The sequence below is a fragment of the Anas acuta genome, chromosome 13 (genome assembly GCF_963932015.1).
Source record: "Anas acuta chromosome 13, bAnaAcu1.1, whole genome shotgun sequence".
Classification (NCBI taxonomy): domain Eukaryota; kingdom Metazoa; phylum Chordata; class Aves; order Anseriformes; family Anatidae; genus Anas; species Anas acuta.
Window position 1 is genome coordinate 11,763,093 of NC_088991.1, and position 20,412 is coordinate 11,783,504.

A 20,412-nucleotide genomic window follows, 5' to 3' on the forward strand; every position below is an offset into this window, starting at 1 on the left:
ACACAGCCCTACAGAGAAGTATGTTACATGCACCTATCCATAGGGTGAAGATGAACATCTTCATTACCTTGCTGCTCAGGGGCCTGCTTCTCTTTGCCCTTTGCTATACCTAGAACTCCTGCTACGCTTGGTTTCTGTGCTAGTGGAATAGGTGGATTGAGCAAAGAGCCACTGCGGTTCAACCCTAGAGAAGAGGAAAACAAAAGTAACATTAGCTTGAATCAGAGTGTTAGAGGGGTGTCGCATTGCCTTAAATCAGAACTTTAGAGTTGTATTCCAAATGGAGAGAAAAAAGGCAGCGTTGGTATTTTCTTTAACAGTAGGGACCTACTCTGTTTTAAGAAAGAAAGAGAGACTCAGAATTCTGAGCAGAGCTGTGCTTTTGTCAAAAATGTTTCCTGATAGAATTATATTCTGTACTCGAGAGGAAAGCATGCAATGAGACAGCTCAGTTACAGTTCATATCAGATCATTGTTTACCTTGTTGGGCATTGTATGCAGTGGCATTTCTAGTCATGCTTGATGGCAGCCAGCCTGCCAGACTTGCCCGCTGTGTTTTAGTTCCTTTGTGTTTGACATCTTCTCCATTCCAGATAACATCATCCTCCCACTGGAGCTGTGTCACCATAAGGAAGTGCTCATCAGCTAACAGATCATCCTTCTCATCCATCAACTCTCCATCCTGCAAGAAAAGAATACTTCAAGACCCGTATCGCCCTTTAGCTTTTCAAGCTAAAGGAGAAAAAATAGAAGTCTCATATTTTATGCTGCACAGCCATCCACCAGCCCATCACCAAGCTCTGGCATCAGAAACCCTCAGAGCCACACGTATCTCCGCTCCTTCCCTTACAGTTCCCCTCTTACCCTCTCATCTGCCTGTCCTTTAACCTCCTGCTCTGTCTTCTCTTTCAGCTTGAAACCATAATCAAATCCGCTGCCGTCCTCGGGGATTCCCAGCATGTCATACCAGAGCTGTGCGGGGCCATAGCGCCATTCTGCCACTTTAGGCTTCGTATCTGTCACTTTGTCTGTATCACCAGTTGACTGGGAAAATTTGGATTCCACAGGTGCCATCATGGTAATCTGAAGCACAGCAAAGGAGGGAGCAGTTACACTGATGGTCTATCTAAGTATTAGTTACAGGTTTATCCTTCCGAGTTTCCCAGCTCATTCTCAGCGGAGCAAAGTATTTCTAAGAGGTGCTTTTCCATACTTACTAGCTGCCTTAAGAACGTTCTGCAATTAGACTTCCAAGAACACAGATTTCTTCTCGATACAAAGAGGATAAGCTCTCCTATTGATCCTTTACCATGGACGCGGCCTTCTCAGTAAGAAGCAATCACCTGAAGTCACTGACTAGTATCTGGAGAGGAGCTTCTGCATAGCTGGAATACAAGCCAACCCTGTCCTCCAGTTTTATTTCGGAGGAAAAGCTCTTTACACTAGAAGTTGCTGTCCAATCCACTACTACCCCCAGTGCTAGCTGGCGACCCTCCCTAAGTCTCAGATATCCCACCTCATCATCTGAAAGGCACTGCTCAGGAGGGGGAGGAGCAGCAAACTCATATTCCCAGGGAGATTTTCCTTCCATTCCACTCTCAACTACAACTTCACCCTCCTGTATCTGCACTTCTTGTGCCAACTCCCGATGCTTCTTCTTGCGCTTCCTTCGGGCACTACGCCACACCGATGGAACATTCTTTCCAGGGCCAAAGAGACGGAGGAAACGCAGCACCTAGAATAGGAAAAAAACAGAAGGGGGTCAGAGGAGAAAAAAACAACACAACAGTGTGGAATGCTTGTCTTTCTTTTCCCCACCTGAAAAACCAATAATGAAGGAAAGCACTCAAATTCAGAGACTTGGCCTGTTCTACAGTTCCAGCTCCTACTGCAAACAACAATCTCATTGTCATACTTGAAAATAAGTTTCTGATCCATCTGTTTGACATTAAGAACAATTACTTTTGAAAATGAAGGTAATTCCAGACACAAAGGAATGTTAACACAGTGCTGATTGCCTTTACATATCGGACATGTGGTACAGTACAACCTGGAAATTCTGATTTTCATCTTGAACAATCACAACCTTCGGAAAGGCATGTGGAGACTGAAGATGACATGATAAAACGATAAGCAAAACAGATAAAGCTACAAGGCAGTTATATAAAGCAAAGATTTCTTAAGCAACCAGATACAAACAGATACTCCAGAAAAAATGCATTTATTTTTATTTCCATCACAATGCAGCTTCCCTTTATGCATACAGGAACCTCCATAAACCGCACCAATGATAATGATAAACTCTCTTTTTTTTCCTGCTATGATTATGACTGCTGGGTTTTAAGCACCGTTAATTTTTTTCTTCAGAGCACTCTTGTAAGGAGGGAAAACATCATTACCAAATTAACTGACAGATTTAGGAAATGGGAATTAGAACCAGTAAAAACACATCCTATTAATAATATGACCACTCTGTCCATCTCTGCCCACATCTTTGTTATCTGTCTTCCCAAGACTCCCCCAGGTTACTTCTTTACCCTCAGGCCAGTTTCAAAGAGCCAAGGGCTAACATCTCAGAGACAGGTAAGCTGCTAACAGTTTAATGAAACAAAGTGTGCTTCTCTGTCCACACGCTATTTTAAGTGGTTTCATCAAGAAAAACAGTGGTACATCAACACACACCTTCTCACACATCAACCAGTCCTCACAGACAAATGTATAGGATTTCAAGCTTTGCTGGTCCTAGTAGTGATCAAGGATTAATTACGAAAATTTTGCAACACTGCCAGCTCGCACTGATTTCTGCACCAACCAGGCATTGAATCAGCCCCCGACATTACATGCTGAGCACCAAATAAATTAATATACAAATAACTGATTTAAAAAAAAAGGTAACAGAAAACACCAAATATGCTAAAGCTAAGACAGCATGAAGTGCTTCAGAGGAAGATAAGGTCTAACTTCTGTATTGAAGATTCACATGGATTTCTAATAGACAGAGGTTAGTTATCTAACTCATTAAAACATGATATTTTAATATGTAAATTGCTTGTCTTATACAAAAACTACAATGGAGGCATGCATAAATCCAAGTTATCCCAGCTGACAACCATCTGTTTGGCAATCATAAGCTTGTCTTTACTCTCCTTCCCCGTCCAACTTTTCTTCTCTTGACAGCTTTAAAAGTTTCAAAAATAATTATTGAAATACATCAACTACATTTGCTATTTGAGAGCATTTTTAAAAGTATTGGAATAAATTTGCTTAGTAATAAAAGGAAAGAGCTTAGATTTTGCAAAGAGTTGAGAGTTAAAAGCAAAGAGTTAAAATCATTCTTTCAACCAACTTGATATTGTTCTCATCTCTGTTCCATACTCAGAGTGGTTTCGAGGGAGAATTAAGTAAAGGATACAGACTTTGCAAATTTTTTTCAAGAAGTCCACAAGTTCAGAATAGCATGAAGGGAGGCACAGATTTGGCAGAAATGCCAGGAAGCAGAAAAACATTTTTCACAAACAGGTCTGAACTGTGGTCTTAGAGAGCAGCAAACATTATTTCACACCCTGATTTATTTGACACTTTTAAAGAGGCTCTTTCAGATGTCAGGAAAAGCATTACGTGTTAAGCAATCTGGAAACAGCATTACACAGAAACAGAAACTGAAACACAAACTACTAAGATGAGCAAGACCATCTAAGCAATTTCCTACTACATACCCTTAATACCATACGATTTATTTTTAGAGGGCTCATATGATAAGAGTTGCTGTCACTTTCACATATTTTTTTACAATACCTTGCCTGGCCGAAATTCCGGGAAGAGCTCTGTAACACTTGGCAACAGTTTGGTAGCATCTCGCTGCATGATTCCTGCAAGAGGAAGTGTGAGTTTGCCTTCCTTGGATTCTGCCTGCCTGGCTTCTTGAGGTCCCATCTCTGACTCAGAATCAGAGCTGCTGCTGAAATCCACCTTGTCGGAGGCAGCAGAGGAAGGAGCAATGATGGAGGGCAAAATGATACCGTCTCCATCTTCAGATACTACAATAGAACAAGCACCTCATAAACAAACAGGTTTCCTCCCTGTCCCCTAGTACAAGCCCATAATGCCACATCTACTTTTTATACCAAGTTATGCAAAAATCAAGCCTCTGTAGGTGTTACGAGTACCATTCTGGTATAACCTTTCATTTTATCCTAAGCGTTCCAGGTGAATTTCCCAGCCACAACTGATAGGATGAGACAAAAAAAAGCAATTTGATTGTGAAAAATCAGTATTTTAACAGTCATTAGAAATATAATACCTTACCCCATATTTTATACATGAGCTCATCTCAGACAGTCCTATAACACTGTGTAACAGGACAAAGACCCACCTTCAGACGCAGTCTGCAGACAGAATTTTGAAGACGGATGGGTCCTTGCCACAGAATGAACTGCTACACAGCAATGTTTGCTTCCTTCAGACATTCACATTGCCAGAGGGAAGAAGAAATTCCTCACTCACCAGTGGAAGCTGCATCCTTTTCATCTTCTTTCTTTCCAGGTACTGGAGGTGGTGGTGGCGGTGGCATCAGCTTGGAATCGATATCTTCACAGTCGGCATCATAATCATCCTCATCTTCATCTAACCAGTCAGAAGACAAGACTGCACATTAAGCTGACAATAAAAGGGAACCAGACAACCTCCCCACCTGTACCATCTCATACATGTCCCAATCTGTTGAGAAGACCACGTCCCCTCATTAGCCTAGCAAGGAGACCATTCTTATTTCGTAACTAGATGCAAACCTCTTACCAGTTCAGCACATTTATTTGCAAAATTGGAACTTAAGAAAGAGTGGGACAGGGGAGAAAGAGTTGACAGAAAGCAGGCTGCGGTACTTATAATACATACATGTATATATATTCTGCTATTCACACTTTGTAGAGAGAAAAAAGCTGCTAAAGATGTAAGAAAAACATGGTCAACCTTACACCCAACCAGCCACAATATGACAACAGAAAGGTTAAGCGTAAAGCAGCTTTCAGGAATAAGCAAAGATTTAGCATTTGCACTAGCAGCTCCTAAAAGGGAAAAGCCTGTTTCTGTTAGACACAGATCTCTGGGACCAACAAAAGAACTGAAGTGCCTTTTGGAGAAAGTCGCTTTAGAAAAAGAAATTGGGGTAAAAGGGGAGAGAGAGAGGTTATGGTTGATATTACTCTCCAAGGGATCAGGACCTCAACTCATTGATTATCTCTGAGAAACACCTGACCTCCCACATAACTCTTTTCCTAAGAACACAGGTTAAAGAAATATCAGCAGGTATTAGCATTCTCTGCAGGAGACTCCACAGCAAAAGAAGGGCGCTAGTTTCTCTTCAGAGTGTAGTTTAACTCTGATGAAAAACTCATTTCTTAAAAAAGGAAGTCTTAATCAGTGGCTTTATCCAGTGAATACGGTTTCACGAAAGCTTATATTGGATTCTGGAAACAATGAGCAAAAAGGCACAACAACACACATTTAACAGAACCAGTGTTAAACCAGTTGGCCCAAAACACACTGTACTAGCTAGAGCTGCACATGCTAAATGCTAAAGCCATTTACCTGGTCTTCGAACTGGCTGCAGGCTGCCCATTGCCTGCTTATACCTACGGCTTTCATCTTCTGCCACTTCATTAATATCTGAATAATCAACAGCGTCTTCTGTGCTCTTAACCCAACCTATGAAGAAAAACATCTAGTCACACAAAGCTTTATCTTAATGCATATTACTAACACCTGACTTTGCTACATACTCATGAATCCTCCCCCTCTGCTTCTTTTTCTTCGAGGAATAAAAACATTTGATTAACTGTTCCCAAGAGAACATTTCCCCTTTATTCCACCCAAAAATCTCCAAGAGCTCTGAGTTTCAGCTCGAACTTGGTAAGTAACCAGCTTTAGCAAAGGAAATGCTTTCCAACTACTCAATTAGGCTTAGAGGAGTTTAACGTAGGGGAAAACATACGTATATTTACGAGCCAGAAGAGACAAAGAGTAGCGAAAATATTAATTATAAGAGACAATGTGTGCACAAGGGGCTGGGAGATGATGTGGGGTTCGCTCAGGTACCCGCAGGAAGGCCAGCCCGTTGGCAGAGGACCCGTGAGCGGTGCCCCCCTCGGTGCCCACCTCCCCCCCGAGCAGGGCCCTGAGCCCGCAGCCCCCCCAGTGCCCGGTGCCCGACCTTCCTCGTCCAGGTGGGCTCCGTCTGCCTCCGGGCTGTCGTCCTCGCTGGCGGTGATCTCGGTGATGAGGTTGCCCAGCCCCAGGGCCCCCAGGCCGGCCAGGTGCTTCTTGGACTCCTGGGGACAGCAGAGGGACACCGCCACACAGCTCGCAGCGGCCCCTCCGCCGCCCCGGCCCCCGCCGCCCCGCTCCCCTCAGCGCCGCTCCCCGCCGCACCTTGTCGAGGACGCTGTCCCCCTCCAGCTGCCCCGCCTCGTTGATGTTGCCGAAGAGGAAGCCGGCCAGCGAGAAGGGCTCGGCGCGGCCGCCATCCGCCTCCTCCTCGCTCTCCGAGTCCGACATCGCTGAGGCGGTGGCGGCACCGGGACGGGGACGGAAACGGAAACCGGGCGCTGAGGGGAGCGGGAGGCACAGCGGCCCCGCGCGGCCCCAACGGGAGCGAGCACAACCCAGAAACAACCCCACACAGCCCCAACCCCACACACAAACCCAGAAACAACCCCACACACCGCCCCACACACACACCCAACCCCATACACCCCCCCAACCCCACACACAGCCCCAGAAACAACCCCATATATCGCCTCGCATGCAGCCCCAACCCCACACACACAGCCCCAACCCCACACACCACCCCACATAGCCCCAACCCCACACACAGCCCCAGAAACAACCCCACACCACCCCACGCAGCCCCAACCCCACACACAGCCCCAGACACAACCCCAACCCCACACACAGCCCCCCAGACAATCCCACACACCACCCCACACACCCCCCAGACAATCCCCCACGCAACCCCAACCCCACACACAACCTCCCCACGAAATCCAAACCCCACATACCCTCCACACTCCTCACACACACCCCCAACCCCACACACCCCAACCCAAAAAACCCCAACCCCACACCCCCCCCCCACATGCACACACCCCCCACACACAGCCCCCCCCACACCACCACCCCACACAACCCCAACCCCACACACGGCCACCCCCAGCCCCGTACCCCCTCCAGGGCAGGGAAGCTGGGTGGGAGAGAGCCGCCCCCACAGCAGCCCCGTTAGGAAGCAAGGAATGAGCTAACAGCAGAGCCACGGAGATGAGGAGAGGTTTTATTACAATTTAATTTCGCATAATTTAAAAAAAAAATCTTTTAAAACTGTTAGCTGTAATACAAATTCTTTTATAGTATAAAATCAAGTCGCCAGTGTATGTATCAGTACCACACTTAGTCTTGGGCTCCCGCCGGGACGGGCGGCGCCGGGGCGAACCCTTCTTCCAGACATCCTCCGCTCCTCCAGGCGAGCCCAAGCAGCACCAAGGTTCCTACAGAGCAAGGTTTAGCACTCGACAAAGCACGGTGAGGCTTCTCTAGTTTAAATTCCATATAAATAGCGACAGCTGTAAACTGAAGAAAGCACTTACACACCTCAACACGCCTCGTAGCATCCTTCGGACGCAGAATTCCTGAACTGCTCGATGCCGTGCGGATGGCCACAACTGCGTTCTCAAAATGCTTACGTATTTGAGAAATGATTCATAAGCCGAAAGATTAAAACCAGTCTCTTCACAGAGAGCCTCTTCTGTGAATTATGACACACGTGCTGCATTTCCACTAAGAAAACAAACTGAAGAATGTTGAACAGTTCGGGAAACCCTCACGACTTAACTCTGGGGTACCCTGATCTTCTGAACAGACAAAATCTATAGCCACATGATTGTGTGAAGCATTTGTTACCTGTCCACAGGAAAAAAAAAAAAAAAAAGGGAAGAAGGGGATGGATTGTAGACTGAAGCACTGGGCTACTTACAATGAAATGCACCAGAAATTGTAGGAAAAAAAAGAGATTAAACAGAGAATGCCAACTGCATGGAAAAGCTCATTGGATTTGTGCACTCCTGAAGGTCATTCTCATGAAAAACAGATGCTGGAATAAATCAGCTGTCAACCAGCAGGATTTTTGCTCGTGACAGAAAGATACAAATACAAGGCACCTAAATGACTATTGATGAGGTACTCTGAAATCAGTAAAAAGCTTCTGAAGTTGTTCAAAGTTCACTTTCTGCTCATTTTCCTCACTATTGTGTTAATATCCTCAGTACTGCTGTGCGATCTATTTATTAAGTAATCTAGATGGGGATAAAGTGTTCTAGTATCATGTAAGCAATAATGTAATCAATTCAAATGGATTGATTTAGTAGAATTTTATCTCGCCATACCCTCTTCCAGTTAACACCAGGACAGCTGCTCTGTGAGCCTACAGAAACAGGGTGTGTGCAACAATACTTGCTCACAGGATTTCATCTGCAAAATTATTGTCATCCAGTTAGGAATAGCCACAAAAGATGCAGAACTATAAGATTTCAGTATGTAAAGAAGTAAAAACTTTTTAAAACAGTAGTAGCTTCAGTACAAAATTGCAAATTTGTGTAGCAAAAAAAAAAAAAAAAAAAAAGAGGTGCCTGTTGTTGACATCAAAAGCCTATTTAAGAGCAGTTCAAATATATCACGAAGTTTTTAAAGTACATCTCAATTAAGCAGAGGTTATGGGCTTGCACCAGGGTAACCAGACTGTTGATTTAAGCCTGACCTGCATTATAAAAACATGTGCACTGGCTTAAATAAATATATCTTAAACATGATAAATTCTATTTACTCAGTTACTGAAATTTACCTACAGAAAATAATCTTGCATTACAAGGCACAGGATTAATTGCTGCCAGCAAGTCAAGCCCACACTAAAGGCATATTACTGAAGAAAAGGCAGAGCATGGTGAGCAGAGGTTTCCTCACTGAAATACTCCTCCTGCTCCCTCACAGCCTGCAGGGCACTGTGGTAGGAGCTACATCTGGACCGGCACTTCTTCTATGAGTGCAAAAGATGCAACAACACTCCAGACAATGGCACTTGGTGAAGAAAAGCATGCAGAAGTCTCCAGGTTTCTGCAAACATCATTCACTACGGGCGTTTTGGTGTTGCCTGCCATCAGGCAATGTGAAACTCAGCACTGTTTTACTAGCCGCTTATACCAATACCTGAATTCACTGCAGTTTGTATCTACGGGCTGCAGCTTGCTAAAGCAGTACCTGTACGAGCATACAGCCAATACACAGAAATTGTGGTTAGCATCAGCGACAGTTACAACAGCTGAAGAAAGGCACATCCTCTTCAAAGAGGGGAATAAGGGCACAAATATGAATGTGTTTATCTACCTGTTTTTTGTTGTTGTTGTTGTTGTTTTTTCGTATCAGATAAAGCAAGGTCAAATTAACACAAGATCCCTAATAACCTTGCTGATATATTTTCTGTCCTCTTGCTAAAATGAGGCTTTTTTTTTTTTTTTTCGACCAGGGTATACACAGTGCAGTTTTGCATGTGTGGGAATCACAAGAAAGCAAGTTCTGAATTACCAATCGAGGCTGCATCTGGACAAAGACAGTACTGTCAACCTCAGACAACAAAGCCCAGTCCAGCACCATTGGTTTCATACAAAGCATCTTTGAAGCATGCTGCTTTCATACTACCAAGCTGGAAGGTTAAGACTAAGGAAGGTTTCATGCGCTCACTCCTCAGCTGGTCCCAGAATCACACACAAAAAACAGTGAACATCCTGAAAATAAAAGCCAGCTGTCACTCACTAGAGCTGCTAGAGAAAGTTAAAAAAAAAAAAATAATACGTAAACAGAACTTCAGTTACAACCGTCTATAACAACTGATCACCTTGCAGAGGGGAGAAAATTGCCCAGGTAAATCTATCCAGTGACTGGCTAACCATTACAAACTTAACTGAAACCATCAGAAGAAATAAGCATTTGTTTCCTGCAAACAGAACATCCAACTTTTCTGTCAATGATCTCCCAGAAAAACAACAAAGGAATTGCTGTAAAATCTCAGGTGTTCACTCCAAGAACATTAAAAACTGAAGCAATGAATTCTTCGAGAGAAAATGGGCTTCTACCAAGTCTTTGGAATTCATCAAAGGGAGAGTGGGATTACACTGAAAAGCTCACTTGGAGAGTGTGATCCCAACTATCTCAGTCGGCCCAAGAAGATCATGAAGTTTATTCTCAGGGTGTTAAGTCTCTTTGGAGAGTGAAGTAAAACCTTATCTTGGTTTAGAAGGTTATGGAAGACTTGCATCTAAACTACTCTTCCACCTCTCCATTTTGACAGCATGAAAATCACTCGTTCAAGGGATTCATCGTTATTATCCTAAGTTCCTTACGTTAGGAGAAATCATCTCCTGCTTCTATGAACAAAATAACTGCAGGTGTTCCCTGGGTCTTGCTTTTTGGGTTAAATATGCCTTATGTTAAATCTTCATATGGTCACAGTTCACTTTAAGGTGAGTCTCAGTAATATTTCAGGCATTTCTGCATGTAAACAAATTGTTTTCAAGCTCTGAATTGGCAAACAACTGGACAGCCAGATGTGTGTAAAAACCAGTTTGGTCTGTACATAAGGGATGGGAAAAGCAGCAGCTATGCTTAAAGCAAAGTTATCAGAATTTGTGCTTTTCAGCAAGTCTGGTAACTGACAGTTATCTACTAAAGGCGTCTGGCTTCAATGACATCCCTTCTTTTATTTTCCTCTGCTAAATAAGTACAGAAGCCAAATGATCCCTGGAGAAGCTGGAGACTGGAACTTTAGAAATTAAGTATATATTTGACCTCTCAGTTGGAAAAAAAAAAAAAAACTATTTTGTTTCAGTTTCCCTGAAGCAATAAGACTGCAAGAATATTCTTTGCATAATCCATTTCTGCTTAGAGCTGTTAGTGCAAGATGCAAATCTTCAATTTAACGCGTTAAAAAGCCCTCCAAAACTCTAGTCATTATTCAACTTTGAACATCCACCACCCGAGGTAATTACAATAAGACACATTTTCTTGTGTTCTTCTTTGTCACAGGATACAGAACTGCACGAACAGCTTCAGCAAACACCTCCCGAACACCCTCCTGATTCAACGCCGAGCACTCCAAATATTTGACTGCTCCAATTTGTTTAGCCAGTGAAGTCCCCTGTTGCGGGGTAGTGGGAGCCAAGCTTTGCTCTTTCAACTTTTGAACTGTTTCCAGGTCATTCCTCAAGTCTCTCTTCGTGCCCACTAAAAGAATGGGAACATTAGGACAGTGGTGAGAAACTTCAGGGTGCCATTTGTGCCTCACATTTGCATAGGAAGAGGGGCTACCAATGGAGAAACAGATGACAAATACATTGGTTTGAGGATACGAGAGTGTGCGCAGACGGTCGTATTCCTCCTGGCCTGCAGTGTCCCAGAGATTCAGGCTAACCGTCCGGCCATCAACAGTCATTTGGGCACTATAGTTGTCGAACACAGTAGGGATGTACTCTTCGGGGAAGGCATTGGTGGTATAGCTGATGAGAAGACAAGTTTTTCCCACAGCGCCATCTCCAACAACTACGCACTTTATGGTCTGCATTCTTTACCCAGAAACAAAGTCCTGCACAAAGCAAGAGAACAAGTTAGAAAAAGCACGCTCGACGACAATCATTTTTAAGAGATGCTTTTGCAAGTGTTTTTAATATTGCTAACAATTTCTTATCGCAGCCAGACATACTCAGTGTCTCAGAAGCCATTATGAAGAGCTCAGAGGCTAGAAAGACAATAGGGAAAGAGATGCAACAAGTTGAAAGCTCAGTGACAACTGGCTGCTCTCCAACCACATAAGCACAAATTAGCCAAATTCCCACAGTCTTGCCTTACGGCCAGACAGTTTCCCACAGGCAAGAGGGACAAGTCCTTAGGAAATACCTGCAAGCGGAAAAGGATCATGATCTCACAACCAGTAACAAGATACTCTGTCATCTGTAAGTCCACACACACTCTAAATTGACACTTCTTGTCTATGTGTTCTACTGCCTAGGAAGTTTAGCACAAAGAAAGGTCCGAAAAATGTGCAGTAAGCCAAGATATCAATTGCTGGGTTGCACTGCTACCGTTTACTACAGTAATTCACTCGACTCACAGTCAGAAAACACAGGACAAAAGGTTCAGACAGCAGCACGTACAAGAAAAGCTGTTCTTTGAAATAAAACTAGAAATGGTACCAGATTAGAATACATACAGAATTTTTCTAAAGAGGCCAAGAACAGATTATTCTCACTAATCAGTGACAGAACAAGCAAAACTTAATAGGCTTGAAGTAAAATAAAGAAAGCTTATATCAAGCATTAGAAAAAACACACGGTGTAAGAGATCAGCAATCAAACAGCCTTCCTGGGCAGGCTGGGGAAATGTTCCCAGAGGTATGTGATGCTTAAAGGCCTTTTTAACCTTTTCTTGAAATGTAAGGAATAGGTTTGATAATCAAGTGGATATAGACTAAAACTTGATTCATTCTAAGCTTTTATTACATGAACAGGAACTTTCCTGTTCATAAACACTATGGAACAACTGCAAGCACAGTCATTTGCTGTTCATTTCTGTGCTAAAGCTTCCACTGCTAGCCTGAGCAAGAAGCAACATGCATCTGCCTTCTCACCCAAATGCCTTTGAGGTACTATCAGTAATCCCCAACTTGCAACCAGCACCAAATATGCTGCTTCAAACAGAAGAAACAAATAGTAGGAGGGACTACATTGCACATTCCAGAAAAATCACAACTTTAACAGCATCAAATTCGCAAAGGAAATATAAAAACAAGCAGCAGTGAAGTACTTCGCTAATAAGAAGTCACAAAATCCCTTTCCTCCGAATTCCCCTTCAAGACCATTGAAACAAACAGCTTTTTGACAGAGTCTGTATCTACATACTGTTATCATCCCACTGGGAGCACACATGATTCTTCTGTACTAGGTGAAAAAAAAATACTTTAAGCTTTGGCATTGCAGCAGGCTACTCAAGTGAGCGATACTGCTTTCGGTCACTACAACGTACAGTGCTTAAGGAAGTATAAATATATGTACACACTTGCTATTAAAAGGCAGCCAGTTGCGCGAAGCAGTGCTGAAACCTTGCACCGGAAAGACTGAGCATGATGCGTGAGGGGAGGAATTTGGAAGAAACGAGCAGGAGAAAGATGCAGAAGCAGTTGATCCTTTTTGAAAAGGGCAGGAATTAAATTGCTTAAACATCATGAATCACCTGAAACGAAATCTGACAGGTACTTCTGAGCTTTGGCAGAAAAGCATACGTGTGCATTTCATCATACATCAGAAACATCAGTCATCCTTCAAGGCCAGAATCAAATGTAAAGAGAGAGGCATGCCACTGGAAATTGTAAAGGTAATCAATAAAAAAGAAGAGCACTGACCAGCAATAACCAACAGCAGGACTGCATATATTATTCCAGAACAGTTGCACCAAGATTTTCATTTAAGGGGGCTAGAAGAAAAACAAAAAACAACAACAAAAAAGGTAAAAATCTAACAAATTAGAGGCTTAGAAACATTAGTTGCGTTTTGCAAAACCAAGAGTTGAAATTTTAATATAAAACTACCAAAATCATTACAAATTAAACATTTTCAGCATTTTATTATTAAGAGGTTTTGCACTGCTCCTAACAGCACACGAGACAGGGTAGTATTCCTAAAAACACAAGGTCTAAGGGTTACAAAACGGTGACAGAAGAGGGGACGGATCCCGATGCCATAACACTGCTGTATCCACAAGGGCAGCTGTAACTCACTGTCCCAGCCATGACCACACACTACAGCAGGCTGAGGAGTCCTTTCACCCAATTTCCTGAGCATCAGCGGCTGGTGCAGCCAAGCCAGTGGTAGGACACGGTGGGAGTGAATCGCGAAGGAGGGGAGCACCAGCAGCTGCCAAGGGCAGCAGCACTGAACGGCAGCAGAGAGCAGGTCTTAGAGTTAATTCCTACACGCACTTCAAACCACTGAATTAAGTCCTGCATCCCAAACTTTAGCGGTGACCAGCAATTTCAGAGCAGATGATTTCCAAATGAAAAGTACCTATGCAGCAGCCAGCTGTTCTGATCATTTGATGAAAAGCCATCTCCGTGATGACGCAGAGCTAAGCTGGACACGTGCATTCAAAAACCCGCACGAGAAGTCTCATGGAGAATGAGACACACAAAGCCTTTTATATGCCCAGTTCCTAGTTTCTAAAATACATAAATCGCAAGGCCTTGGGAACGGCTTTCTCTTTAAAACACAAACCACGAGCTCCCCCAAGGGCTCACATACCTATTCATTCCCGCACAGGATTTTTCACAGAAAGGCAAGATAACCCAGAATTGCATCACTACCCACGCCTACCAGGCACCAGTACTGTAACACAACGCGGGCAGTTTCTTATATTGGTCCACTACAATGCCACACGTTCCCTGTACAATGGGAAGCTATAATAGCTTGGTTCAATCTCATTAAAATTTTCTAAAGAAAGTGTGCTATTCAGAGATTATTTTTGCTGGGTTTTATTTAAGAGGTCTTTGCAGCTTTTGGTTTGGAACACAACAGTAAAAAAAAAAAAAAATCTGGAATATGAATAACACTTTTACAGCATTAAGATCTCGAATTACCTGGCTGCAGCTTCACTTTTAAGAGAGCAACAGTTGCAATAGGAAGTAACTCCATGCAAAAATGCCAAAGCACCAGGCTAAGTATGAACTATTCAAATATGATTAAAGAGCCTGTGGGCTCTAAAGTATGCTTCCCTGCAGGGCTCCTTTAAAGTAGGTTCTCTTAGCTGAAAGGATTCGTGTGTGGCATATGCAGACTAGAAAAACAAACAGACCGGGATACAAAATTCAGTACTAAAACAAAGCGTTTAGAAAATTAATCAAAAGAAAGAGTAGAAAGATGCTCCCACTCTCCAGAAACCTGTAGGCTGTGAGCAGGTGTAGCTTGGTTAAAGATTTACATGTGGAAGACAAAGGATTTTTTAATTTAAGCCACAAGCAAACAAACAGTATTACCTCCACCTAGCCTTTTTTATTAAATCCACAATCTCTGTTCAACACGTTCAGAGTCTCTATTTGTAATTTCTGCTTGTAAACAATTTACATAACAACAAAACTCAAAAGAAAGCAAGAAGCCGAGGTTCACATTTGAGAGGAAAATTCTTTTTTCTCAAGCACCTTGGAACTTGGCACTGCGTGCTGTATGAATATATGCTGGGAATAAAAAACACCATACTCCCCAATCAATCATCACCAACAAACATTACAAAGAGCAGGAAAAAAGTATAGTTTTTTTTTTTTTTTTTTTTTTAAGCTTTAAAAGAATTCTGGGGAAAAAATTTAGGGAGTAAAACATATACAACAGGTAAAAAGGAGAACTGAAAAAAAGAGAAAAATACAGACAACCACATCAACGCATCAAAAGCAAGACTCAGAATTTAGAAACAGAAAGCTAGGCACAAGCTTCAAAGTGAAGTTTAAAGGTTACTTGGCAAGAGAAAGGAGTCAACAGAAAGTCCAAAGTAGTGAGAGGTAATTCTGGTTGCTGAGTCCTGCCAGAGAAAGCACTTTGATTACAGTCAAGGCAGAAGATCATCAGAACATGAAGAGTTCTAACAGCTACAGCAGCATGGGAATAATTTTCAAGAAATTAAAGAAAAATAAAACACGTATTATCCCACAGAGAAACGTTGTACAAAAATACATGGAGAAGTTATTCCTATCTTATCCATCAATGCCTCCGAATTACCAAACTGGCATTCCAGCTGGGGTGAGTTTCCTCCTCAGAGGATGCTGCAGTCTGCTTTCACTGCTGTCTGCACACCTGGCGTTTCCTTTGGAATGTGCAAGATTTCGATCGACATGTCGAGACATCGTCAGGAGAGCTGCTCCCGTTCTGACCTAATTACATATTTTTGGGTATCGTTAACACGGGCAGCTTGCTCTCCTGTAACCCAGCAGGACTTCTGCAGGAGAAATTCACTATTTGGGTTCCACCCCCAGCTTCCCTCCGAAGCTATCCTAAGTGAAATTGAGTAACTTCATATTACCTCGAAATATTTTTGAGGGAGAAAGAAAATGTTTTCTTCAACATGTCTGAAGGAAACTTCCCGACTGAGAGAAGGGAGAAAACAGTGACAAAAAACAGAATGGAAATACAACTGAATTCACTTCCTGATTGAGAGAAGGGAGAAAACACAACGGAAATACAATTGAATTCTCCTGGGGCTTTCTAGATGGGTACTTTCTTATACTTCCTGCACTTTGAAAAATTCTTGGCAGAGGAACTATTTCTTAGCAGGATATGTCTCTGCCCTCGCTCCATTAACACTAGATGCCTCTGTTAGGTGGATTTTAGCTTTGATATTGCTCTTTGACAACCTTGTTTTCAAAGAGCTTGTCAGGTTTTCTACATCTCTCTTTCCAGTTTGGACAGGGCCACATTTTGGCCAAACATGAGCAGAAAAAGCACCAGGAGTTCAGCAGAAGTCACCTGTACTGAGCAGTATTGTTCTATTCAGCCATCACCTTTGATCAATCCCTCCCAGTTTTGCAGGCTCAGAAGTTTGATACTGCTTTATCTGGAGCAAGCAGAAGCTCAGAAATCTAAACAACATAATTGCTCATTTTCCAGTAACAAAAACTTCAGAGATGATTCACGCCGTCCATACATAAAATCAGGCAGAACCTTTCCACAACAAACTGCAGCTCCAACTATATCCTAACATCCTCACCCGTACAAAGGAGCCTAAAAGATTTTTGATTTGTGCAACTTAGCCGCCAGATCTAACAGGGAAGATAAAGGGGCTTTCAGTAGTCTAATCGAGACTGTGTTACTATTCCATAACAGCTCAGCTTACTCTCCATTGTTTTAGGCAAGCGCTAAACGAATGGACAAGTGCCAAACTTGAGCATGCATGCCAAGAAAGAGTAAAAAAAGCTAAATAGGAGACCTCATCCCTAATACCCTGACTATTCCTTCAGCAGTGAATGACCTACTTGGACTTCTGAATGCCTTTCAAAGTTTCCACACTGCTTTCTGTCCTGCCATTTACCTGTAAGGCAAGAGAAGCAAAACATCCAACAGCCTGAGTGGCAGCAGAGGGGAAAGAAATTAGTGAGCCACGCCGGACTTCAGCAGCACAGCAGAACCACCAGCCCAGGACCCAGAGCTCCAGGTTCTGTGAACAGCAGAACCCAGGGAGCTCGCTTCTGTGGAGCTTCAACACATTCAGCTTCCACACACTGCTGCTGTCTAACAAGAGCACAATTCCCACATCTCACTGCAGACACTATAAAGGCCTTCCTATTTTTCACCAAATAAATAAATAAATAAATGTTTCTAAGCTAAAAGAAACTTCCCAAAACCTTTCAAATAGTGTTTTTAAGACTTATATCCCTACCAAATCAGGCTGAAACTGTTTTATCCATTTACTCTTTTTATTTAAAAAAAAAAAAAAAAAAAACAAACGAAGAAACAAACTTTACCATATAATCAGTATTTCCTTGGGAACCACAGAGAAAACACTGTTCTGCATGAGCCATTCAGGCACCTCACCCACACAAACCTCAATGCATCAATACCATTATTGCATGCACTCATACCCCAGATCTTATATGAGAGTAGTGATATGAGTGACCAAATATCAATGAACTTAAGCTCTATGAATCCAAGATTACAGTACATTAGAAACAAGCCAATGAAACAGCTGCAGGACTGTGAAATAAGACTACACCAAAGTGCAGCTGTACGGGAACTAAAAACTAGAACATCAGTAGGTATCAGCATCCCTACAGCATACGAAAATGAAATGTATCCTGCCGTAATCAGAGGCTGCAGAGCATTAAACTTGATGTTCTTGCAACCACATGCAAAAGCATTGACTTGTCACAATGGTGTCCTTCAGAGCTTATTTAAACAAAATGTCCCTAATGTGCTTCAAGGGTGATCACAGTAAAGGAGTAAGACCAGGAGCTGGCACAGCAGGGTTCTGCACCCAGATCCATTGCACACCTCCTCAGAGATGCAGGCAACTTGCAGAGGTCCTGGATATTGCATGCATTGACCCCTTCTTATAGGTCCTTCCTAGCTTCTACAGATTTATTCAGTACTGACTGTTAAAGGAAAAAAGACAATACCTCAGTGACTAAGTTCTGCTAGGAGAATTAAGCACATTACAGGATGAATGACAAATCCAGTTAAAGTCACCCTCATTGTGATTTGAGGGGGAAAAAAAAAAAAAAAAAGAAAACAAACAGCTGTGAGTCTACCTTCCTATCACCTTGTCACCTGGCATTCCTTGGGAGTATAAATGCTATTTTTAAGAGAAGTTGGAAGACAGCCACTGTTGTATCCGAGGGGTAAAAGGTGTACTGGGAAAATCTGGACTTCTTCCTCAAAAATGAAACCCCCACACTTTTTTGATTCGCTTTTGATTTCTCCTCCTCTTCCCCCAAATTTCACTGGGAAGTAAAACAAACAAAAAATGCCCTTGGTCAATCAATAACAGTTTTCAAAAGTTTCTTTAAGCAGTTTTGATACAATTAAAACACAAGTTAATGCATCCATTTAGGGCATTTTATCATGGCTGCTGTGCTACAATATTGCCCCATTGCCAGTCTCATTTGTATCAAATCCTGTAGTTCTAAACAGTGAGCAGAAGTTATCAGTGACAAAATAGCGCCTCAGCAGTCCACCAGATTTACCATAGGGACATAGGAATGTAAAGTAAATAAATAAAATACTCCTTTTAATGATACAAGACCTCTGTAATACATGACACCATATTGTGTCAAAACATTAGGACAGAAAAATCACAGCCTCATCATGAAAGCAAATCAAACTGTGCATTCCCCTACCAATGGCAAACCACATATTTCATTGTTTTTCCAACATGTCTGTAAAGTTCCTCCTAAGAACACTTAAAAGCTTCTTTTTTTATGGAAACAGCTCAAAAGCCAAAATGACAAATAATGTCTCATAGCTGTAAGTTCCCTATAGAGACCTGAGTGCAACTGTATGCTGGCAAACTGGCCAAACGCAGTCTTCATGCCAGATGTAAATTATATAGCAGAGAAGAGAACTTAAAAGTTTTTAAAAGCAAAAACCAGGCTTGGGACAAGCAGGACACACCTAGTGAACCGGGCACAAGGAGCGCCGCACTCCAGTGCGAGACACGTGTTGTAAGCACAGGGTACACACAGCGAACAAAAGCATTTAAAGCTTTTTTTTTTTTATAACTCAGGGTAAATACTGTGGAAATCACAAGTGCTTATAAAGAGCAAACAGACACTGACTATTCACCGGCTCTTTTAAAGGGGAGAACAAAGGGATGCCAAATTAAATCAGAAGGAGGGAGGCTCCGAACAAACACAAGGTAGCTGGAGGTGAAGCCAGGAATTCCTGGCTGCGGGCCGTTACCGATACCGAAAGCTTACAGAGAACCACTGAGCTGGTGGGAGATGTGCACAGCCTGCCCCACACCGTACCTGTGCCTCCCCACTGCATGCAGGTGCCGAAAGCTGCGAGAATGATTCCGGACAGCGCCTTCCTCCAGCCTTGTGCTCTTCGAGACAGGAACGTGGCGGGGGTTTTTGGGGGCAGATCACGTCGGACTGCTCCTCGGCGTCCCTGTAAGGGAGGAAAACGCTTCGTGCTGAACCCAGCGAGCCCTGCAAGCGGGGAGCTCGCCCCGTGCCCGCCTGTTGTCGCCCCCCCCCCCCCCGTGCACGGAGCCGCCGCTGCCCCGCGGAAGAGGAAAGCCGAGGAGCTGCCGGCGGGGCGGCCGCACTTCCTGCACATCTCCCCGCAGGAAACCGGCCCGGGGACCGGCTCAGCCCCAGCCGTGCCCTCCCCGCACCTCCCAAGCCCCCTTCGGAGCCACCCCCGGCGGCCGCTCCTCGCTGCCCTGAGGGAAGCCGCCGCCCCCGGTACCCCCCCGGTACCCCCCCGGTATCCCCCCGGTACCCTCCCGGTACCCCCTTTCCCCTTCCTCCCCACTCCTCCCTGCTCCTATTTCCCCTCAGCAGCCACACAAACCCCGTCCTGCCTCCCCTCCCGGCCCGGCGCGGGGCGGGGGCCGCGCTCACCTCAGGGCCGCCCGGTGCCCGCTGCTCCCGGGGCGGCGGCGGCGAACCCGAACCCGGGCGCCGGCCGCACCCCGCCGCGCGCAGGCGCCGGGCGCAGGCGCGGTGATGGCGGCGGGGGGAGGCGGTGCCGCTGTGGGGGAGCCGCCATCTTTCGACAGCTCCCTCCCCCCCCCCTTCCCCTCAGGGGGGTTGAAAGTAATCTTAAATAAAGATTCAAAATCAAG

General features: G+C 43.9%; 2 protein-coding genes across 6 annotated transcripts in view; both read right to left on the minus strand.

The window, feature by feature from the left end:
• Window positions 1–6,596, minus strand: part of TAF1 (TATA-box binding protein associated factor 1) — a 29,708-nt gene extending 23,112 nt beyond the window's left edge. For 2 of the 4 annotated variants that reach the window (XM_068697545.1, XM_068697543.1), the window contains exons 1-9: window positions 6,427–6,596; window positions 6,209–6,326; window positions 5,587–5,703; window positions 4,504–4,623; window positions 3,796–4,037; window positions 1,517–1,735; window positions 865–1,083; window positions 481–682; window positions 68–184 (exon numbers count right to left, since the gene is read on the minus strand). In XM_068697545.1, coding sequence (XP_068553646.1) covers window positions 68–184; window positions 481–682; window positions 865–1,083; window positions 1,517–1,735; window positions 3,796–4,037; window positions 4,504–4,623; window positions 5,587–5,703; window positions 6,209–6,326; window positions 6,427–6,552 — 1,480 coding nt within the window. In that variant the 5' untranslated portion in view covers window positions 6,553–6,596. The other 2 variants (XM_068697546.1, XM_068697547.1) reach the window with 2 other exon arrangements.
• Window positions 6,597–7,304: 708 nt separating this feature from the next.
• LOC137863578 (rho-related GTP-binding protein RhoG-like) lies at window positions 7,305–20,337 on the minus strand. 2 transcript variants are annotated; one of them, XM_068696815.1, is made up of 4 exons: window positions 20,189–20,336; window positions 19,589–19,730; window positions 13,490–13,560; window positions 7,305–11,677 (listed from the first exon to the last, which is right to left on the minus strand). In XM_068696815.1, the coding sequence occupies exon 4, from the start codon at window positions 11,654–11,656 to the stop codon at window positions 11,081–11,083; it is 576 nt and encodes a 191-aa protein (XP_068552916.1). In that variant the 5' UTR covers window positions 11,657–11,677; window positions 13,490–13,560; window positions 19,589–19,730; window positions 20,189–20,336; the 3' UTR covers window positions 7,305–11,080. The 2 variants fall into 2 exon arrangements, with proteins under 2 accessions (XP_068552916.1, XP_068552917.1); XM_068696816.1 differs by lacking the exon at window positions 13,490–13,560 and having other exon boundaries at window positions 20,189–20,337.
• Window positions 20,338–20,412: the final 75 nt, after the last annotated feature.

Bases quoted from the DNA above. Each gene is read 5' to 3' on its own strand.
- LOC137863578 (XM_068696816.1), bottom strand. From the start codon at position 11,656: ATGCAGACCATAAAGTGCGTAGTTGTTGGAGATGGCGCTGTGGGAAAA.